The sequence below is a fragment of the Cyanistes caeruleus genome, chromosome 25, assembly GCF_971803275.1.
Source record: "Cyanistes caeruleus chromosome 25, bCyaCae1.hap1.1, whole genome shotgun sequence".
Taxonomy (NCBI): Eukaryota; Metazoa; Chordata; class Aves; order Passeriformes; family Paridae; genus Cyanistes; species Cyanistes caeruleus.
In genome coordinates, this window is record NC_141725.1 from 1,127,833 (window position 1) to 1,135,634 (window position 7,802).

Sequence of the window (7,802 nt, forward strand, 5' to 3'; positions counted from 1 at the left end):
CCCACCCCTAAGAACCAGTCCCAAACTGTGCAGAGCTTTGTTTTCAGTTTTGTTTCTTTAAATGTACTTTCTGTTGAGGGTTGAAAACCACAGTATTATTTTATTCTTTATTAAGAATACATGATTTTATACATCAACTGACTCCTCAAAGTTACCCTGCAGGCTGGTTATGTAACACCTTAAAAGTACCCAAAAAGCCAGCACAGGATCTGCTCACAATCGAGCCATCAGCAATTCTTCCCATCGCTCAGGGCTGGGGAAGCAATCTCATTAGTCCTATGCTCAGAAGTCACCTGAACACAACAGCCCTGAAGTCAGGGTGCAAGGATCTCTGTTCAGCGAGAAAAGTGACACAGCATTTTATGGTCAACATTCAAAATAAGATCTGATGCCATGCAACAGCTTCTAAAACATTTTAAAATGTGGTAAATAATACATGGGAAAGCATTTCACTCTCCAGGAGCTTCCCTATTTCCTGCCCTACCTGCAACATTTGGTTGGCAATTGCAACTAAAGGAGATGCTGTAATAACTCCAGCCATAACTTGTTCTTCAGAGGATGCCAGTGGAGCAATGCTGTGATCAGAGCCAGGGGCAGCCCTGTCCCTGGGCTCAAAACAAACCCAAAAAACAAGGGAAAAAAATAAGCGAGACACAACATTCTGGGAGACTGTGAATCTTCTGATAGAGTTTCACACCAGGAAACTCCTCCTACACCTTTAACAGCAAAAGCTTTGGGCTGACTCCAGAGACTCACCTGACTCATTCCTGGGGCTGAGTTTAAAAACATATGCTCCAAGTTTAACCCTGTAACACCCAGGAGGGGGTCAGAAGCTTAGAGGACACAGTCTTTCTGGGCTCTTGTGTTTGTCACATTTGTACATGACCACAGCCAGACTTGGCTGGGCTGCCTCTCCACTATTCCAAACACAGCTCAGCGGCCGTCAGTGGTAACTCAAGGTTTCACTCCTGGCTGCTGCTAGGGACAAACAATCATAACTTCACTAAATCAAGAAACTACTTAAATATATTCTAGAAGATCTCAGAAGTCTTGATTATTTAGATTATGGAAAATGGGTGTGCAGACACAGATGAAGATATAGTCTTCCACTTCCATTTTTTTCAAGAAGATACATTACCAGGATCTGACTGCTGTTCCCCATTGGTAGAAAAATGCTGCAGCAAGCCTTGGTGATCAATAATTGCTGTTTTCCAAAGTCAACATCCACACACATCCCCCCTCTTCAAAACTTCAGCATATTGGATCAACATCTGCAGTAATTTCGCTTCATCTCCATGTCTTGAAGCAATGGAAAATTATTGGCTGGCAAAGATGAAGCTCCTGTGGCACGGCTCCTGTGGAGCTTGGTGGAAGTCCCAGCAGGTAAGAACCCTAACTTTTAAACAAGGCCAAAGGCGTGGGTCTCATGTGGACACAGAAGAACTGGGACACAGCAGGGCTCCCTGGATTTCAGGGTACCTATCATGTTGTTCACTCACTGTGTTTCAAACAAGCTTTCTTCATTGCCTAATAAAGTTACTCAATATTCAAAAATATGCAAAAAAAGGTTCAAGCTTAAATGTTGAGAAAAAAAAAATCAGTACAAAAAGAAGAAGCCTAAAGGATGATTTTTTTTCTTGCTGTGCTTGGGAACAATTAGGCTGTATGTTACAGCTGGAATCCCAAAATGAACAAAGTTATCTCAGATCTTTCAAGACTTGCTATCTGCCACAAGGCCATATGAAAGAAAAGTTTATTGCACTTTAATTACCAACATCTGGAAAAACGAATTGCAACATTAGAACAAAATTCTTGGCAGAGAGTGTTGCCAATCAAAATTCAGTCATTTTAATAACAAGTTTCATATGGGAACAACCAAAAACCAGCTGGGGCACGAGGAACACCTGCAACTCCTCTGAGGATTCAAAAAACATCAGCTTTTAGAAGTGAAAAGCAGCACAACTCACTATATAATGCAACTACACAGTCTCTGCACTCACCTCCCTCTGCATTTTATCACTTTTTCCAGGGAAGGAAAGATGCGTTAGAAAGACTTGAGACTGAAACCATGAACCAGGGTGAAAAAAAATGTATTATCATGCCTATGAAACAATTTTGGCAGAGTGCTACCCATCACTGGGGACACCAGCCAGCCCACCAGACACAAGCACAGCCCTGCCTTGCTGAAGGGACCAGAGCTGTGTGGCCTCTCACACCTCTCTGTACCCACATGCTTTACAAAACACCAGCAGCAGACACTTCTGCCTCCCAGCTCTATTGCTTCAGTGAGATGCTCTTTAAACAGAGCCTCTGCAGTAAGGTCAAAGCTCAAATACTCCCCCAGTCATTCACAGTCACTTGCCAGGCAGTTGCAGTTTGTTCAGAACAAATGGATTTTCCAGCTGTGTGTAATACCTCAGGAAACAGAATTTTAGTGTAGCAGTAACACATGCACCAGATCAAGACAGCAGCACCCACACGCCACAGAACTGGTCATCCCTCGAAGGGCACGACTCGGGAAGATGCAACACATTATTTGGGAATGCAACACAGGTTGGGAAGCCCAGGTCAGAAAGAACCTGCACTCTCTCCAGTTTTCCTTCTCAGTTTATAAAGCATCATTTACACTGCTATACAAGTAACAATGCTCTGCTTGGAGATGAAGTGGAGATGGAACAAACCACCAACACAGCTCACAGCAGTCCTGCTCGCCCTGACTGCTCAGAGCAGTGCAGCCAGTGTGCAACCACTGCAAGAAACTAGGCAGCACACTCAACTCCCAGGAGACATTTGATCTGGAATTTAACTTGACTATTTATATTTTTCAACCCAGCTGTATCACAAATCTCTTCAGGACATTCAGCTTTCAAGGAGTTTTCCAGCAAAGGCACCACCAAAGGCAGCCTGTGACTCACCACCCTGCTCTGGAGAGCTCCAGAGCATACACCTACTGAGAGCATCCCCATGGTCAGCCAGAGAGGACTCAGTGACTCCAGCCAACTACACCAGTGTCTCCCTTCTGCCCACTCCTTACTGCTACAGATTCCCTCCTCAATCCTCAGGTGAAACTTCACAACTGGTATCTGTGCTGCAAAAGTCTCGGTTCAATTTGTAATGTTTTGCTTAGGCTGCATTTCTAGTTCTTCTGGACACAGGCCTTGTCTGATTTGTCTGCAGAGAAGTACAAGAAAAAACTGGGAGGAAATAAATTGAAAACAGTCTGGAATTGAAGTTTACCTTTCCCCTCCCACCACTCTCAAATCTAACCCCAAAAAGCTTTCAGCTGAAACAGGACTAAAGCTTGCAAAGCTTCAAACAAAGAAATCCCTGTTCAAGCCAAGACTGCACGAGCTTGGTGCATTCTCCTTTTTGCAGAAAAGTGCTTTAGAAAATAGTTTGATTTGTTTGTACTTTTATTTCCTGAGCCAGTGCTGCTCCTTGTCCCTTGTTCCCTCTTTTTAGGAATTGGATGAGAATGTTTCCTTCAGTCAATCAGTAATTTCATAACAACTGATTAGAATTTCAACAGCACTTAGAGTACTTCAGTCCTTGATGTTAACCCTGCATAATCATCTCAGGTTCTACCAGGAATTGATAAGTTTAGTTAGAACTGCTACATACAATCTGGAATAAAACTTACAGATGCCTATTATTTGAAATGGGGGCAAATTATAAGATTCCAAATGGTAACATTCAGTTCTAGAGAGGCCTGGGGCAGGAAAGGTATGGGTAGAAAGAGCAGCAGGTCAGTACAGCTCCTGTTGGGCTGCTCCCTTAACTGGAGGACACACAGGGTTCAGTCCCTGCCTCAGGACACGCCAGCAGTCCCTACTTTCAGGATTTTGACATTCTGCACTTTACCTTCAGTGCTTAGCGCTCTCACAGGCTGCAACTGCACAGTGAGAGAGGCACATTCCACCCCCAGGAAGGGTGCACAAGACCCTAAGACACACTGTAGTAACTTCCCTGCTTTCACCCAGCAACATGAGCAGCCAAGAGCTCTCCCAAACCAGCTTCAGTGGGAAACTCCCTCTCCCAGCTGAGCTGCATTGCTGCTGCAATGAGCTGACCTGGTCTACTTACAACAGAGATGGCACAAAGACACAGATTCCAGGGAACACCTGCTACAGTTGGAGCTGTAGAGAGAACAGCTGGAGGACTGGACAGGTGGAGATCCTGCTGTTTATGTGCGTGACATGTACTGTGCTGATAAGCCACGCTTGATAAGCCTCAGCACAGATTAATGCGTCATTTTACCACCAGATAAAGCTAATGCAGAGACTTTAAGATCATTTGCCTACCCTGGTTTGGTGCTGTTCTCATTTCCTTTACAGAAAAGAGTCCCAGGGCTTAGTTCTCCACATAGCTTGTGTGCCCAGGTGTCACTCACTTAGACGTGCCCAGAGTGCTTCCAAGGGGACAAGAGTCAGTAACCGAGACCATTTCTCTATTGTGGGAAAGGCTGGAGCTAAAAGCAGGCAGAAGCAAAAGTTAACCAGGGTAAATTAGACTGGGAGGGAGAACAGACACAACAGCTCAAACTTCAGTCTGGAGGGGAAAAAAAAACCAGTTTGTGAACAAAAACTCTGAAATCTCCGACTAGCCAAAGCTGAGTCAAAGTCAAGTAGAGAAAAAATAAACTCATCCTGTAGTTTATAGCTCACAATGCTATATTCCTCCATTCATTTTCTAAGAAAAGCTTCTGTGTTCTTAGTGTGAAAAACCGAGATATTTTAAACAATAGTGAAAAAGTCCTCAAATGTCCATTTTGCTTTGTGCCTCTACCTGCAGAACTACTACAAAATTATATCCTGAGGACTTGCAACAGTCCCTCAGACTCACAGAGTCTCAGAGTCCATACCCAGTCTCAGCTTGCCATGGATGCATTTTGACTTCATTTTGGTCATGCTGTTTCAAGAAAACACTGCTTAGTTCCTCCCAGGGAAACTGTCCTACACTTGCTTGATCGGGCCAGCATCAGTCACTTAGAAGAGGAAAGGCCCTCGCCCAACATCCATGAAGGCAAGAACTCTGTCAGAAGCTGCTCACAGTCAGTACATTGTAGTTCTGTTCATTTGCACAGCCCCCTTGGCGTCCAGCACAGGGTGACCTCACTCTGCAGCCTCTGTGAAATCCACAGCAGAGAAGAGCAAACACATCCAAAACAAGGAACATTAGTTCCAATACCATTTTCTTTTCCCACTTAAGCAGTGATGCTCTTCAGATAATCACACACAGGCACCCCCAAGCTTTATAGCTGGTATAGTGTTCATGAACTACACATTAGGCTCACACTTGGCCACTCCCTGGTCAGCTCCTGGCAAAGTTTACACTTCTTGACTGATGCAGGCTGCCTGCAATGCTCCCCAGTGCATGCCTGGGGGTAGTTAGACCTTCTGTCCTCAACCAGAATTATGAAATTCACTGTCATGGTGCATGTGACAAAGGGATTTTAGAGTCTCAGCTCCCTTCCCTTTGAACCTCTGTTTCTGAAGGATGACACACCATCACAGCTTCAAACACACCTGAAAAACCAGGGCACTTCCAGCTTCCAAACACTCCCTGCATAATTCTTTGAAGATGCAGAGAAGTATTCAAGCACTTTAGCCTTGGAAAGCCAAGACTAACATCCAGCTGTTCTAAGTGTGCATACTGCACACGTGTGAGTGGCGGCCAAGCAGGGTGACATAAAGTCCCCATGAGCAGGGTGACAAAGGGGACTGGCCACAGCCAATGCAGCTGTCCAACCACAGTGACATCACAGGCATTCTCAACAAGAACCTGGAAAAAGGTCAAGAAAGCGCTAGAAACTGCTTCAGAAGGGAAAGACACAGAGATAAATGCTTGTAGGAAGGAGAGCGGAGGAAGAGAATGAGAGTGCCAAGGAAAATGAAGGGCTGGTAATAGAGAGGGTTAAGAGAGGAACAGAAACAGTCCCTTAGGGATAAGCAAATAAAGGGTATAGGGTGGGATGAGAATCACATCCCCACTGATGGGTCTTCATCACACACATCAGGGCAGGGACAGAACAATGAACATAAACAAGCAGGATAAAAAGCCAGAGCTGCTTTGGATAACACTGACACTTACAGTTCACCATCATCATCCCCAACATGAGCAACACTCCACCTGCCTGCCTGCAAAATTCGAGCTCTGCACAGCTTCCTCCAAGAGGACAACAGCCTGAACTCTCTTAGGTCCAGCAGCACCATGCAGTGCAGATGTATCACCCCATGCCTTGGTGGCACCATTTCTGAGGGCACTACAGGCAAGCAACAGCACACTCCAGAAGCCTCCAAGGTCACTGCACAGCGTTTTGGTTTGTCATCTTGGTCCCCCCAACAGATCTAGAACATATAACAAGAGCAAGTGCATGAGACTGCAACAAAAACACCTCCCATGTCACAACCACCTTCCTGTACATGAGCTATAGGCTTGTCCCTTGGATAAATCCCACAAACCAGCAGTTCTGGCTTGTCACAGACAGTTGGCTCAAGAAACCTAAGTTTAAATGAAACAGAAAATTAAAGGCTGCCAATTTATGAAAAGTCCATCACAAACTCTAAGCTTACACCATGGAGGAAAGCAGCTGCTGCTCCAACCCAGGACTGCAGCAACCTCTTCAGCTGCGGCTGTGACACCGAGCTCATTCTCTTGGGAAATCTCTGCACAAGGCAGCGTGTTCGTGTGCTCAGGAGGCAAAACAGGAATCAGAACACTCCCAAACACGTGAAAAAACAGGAACGGGAGCCCACGAGCAAAGGAAACTTTTCTTAATAATTGCTTATACCGAGGGAAGACGAATGTAATGAACAAACGCCGCTTCTCAAACCCCTGGCTCTTCTGTCCCTGGTGATATTTGTACGCGACATCCCCGTTGCTCCCGGGGAATGATGCCAGCCCAGCCCGGCCCAGGCCAGGCCCGCCCAGCCCGGCCCGGCCCAGCCGGGAAGGGCCGTGGTTCAGGCGCGGGGGCCCCGCACAGCGAACACAGCGCAGCCCGTAACGGCGGCAGCGTCTCGCACGGGGCCCGTGCGGGCAGCAGGGTCGGCGGCAGCCGCTCCGCGGGAGAGGCCCCCGAGACCTGCAGCGCGGCTCCGGCTCCCGAGCACGAGCAGCGCCGCACACAGGGGACACCCCTCGGCGGGGACACCGGGAGGGCTGTCAGAGCTCCCGGGTCCCGGCCCACCGTGGCCGGGACGCCGCTCCCGCCGCCGCAGCCCCGCGCCGGGGCTCTGCCCGGGCCGGAGGGCGCGGAGCGGGACGTGGGGCCGCCCCGGCCGCCCCCCCTCGTCTGGTACCTGCGCTCCCGGCGCCCGCGGCCCCTCAGCGCGGCGCGCGCCGCCCCAGCGCCGGCTGCGGCGGCGCCGGGCCCCGCCCCCCAGCGCCCGCCCGCCAATCCCCGCCCGTGACGCGCTGACGCAGCTCTCGAGCGCCCAATGGACTGCGGGCAACCCGACGGCGTCGCAACGCGACCCCGCTGGCAACAGCCGGCGGCCAATAGCGGCTCTGCGGCCAAGCCCCGCCCCCTCCCGGCGCCTCGGGCCCTGCCCTTCACCACTTGCTCCGCCCCGGCCCCGCCCCCCGCGCTGTGCCCGACGCTGAGCCCGCCCCCAGCCTCGGGACCCCGCCCCACGCGGCACCTGCGGCCCGGCAAAGCCCCGGGGCAGCGGCTGTCCCGTCCTGCCGCTCCCCGGGGCACCGACAGGGGCGTGGATCCCCGGCCCAGCCCGCGCTCTGGCTCGGGAGCCCCTCCCATATTATTCTACAGTTGTGGCTGGAACAGAATTTTACACAGACAG

General features: G+C 49.2%; 1 protein-coding gene across 7 annotated transcripts in view; it reads right to left on the bottom strand.

Annotated features, from left to right (window-relative positions):
- The window catches only part of MARCHF2 (membrane associated ring-CH-type finger 2), a 33,672-nt gene extending 26,294 nt beyond the window's left edge, over nucleotides 1-7,378 (bottom strand). The window contains exon 1 of one of the 7 annotated variants that reach the window (XM_086862854.1): nucleotides 7,302-7,378. Coding sequence is in view for 2 of the 7 variants with exons in the window: in XM_086862853.1 (XP_086718979.1) it covers nucleotides 6,091-6,251 (161 nt within the window). In the remaining 5 variants the exon portion in view is untranslated. Of the gene's footprint in view, nucleotides 1-4,083; nucleotides 4,212-4,301; nucleotides 5,243-5,525; nucleotides 5,656-6,090; nucleotides 6,343-6,572; nucleotides 7,273-7,301 lie in introns of those variants that run through there. The other 6 variants (XM_023943078.2, XM_023943081.2, XM_086862853.1 and 3 more) reach the window with 6 other exon arrangements.
- Nucleotides 7,379-7,802: the final 424 nt, after the last annotated feature.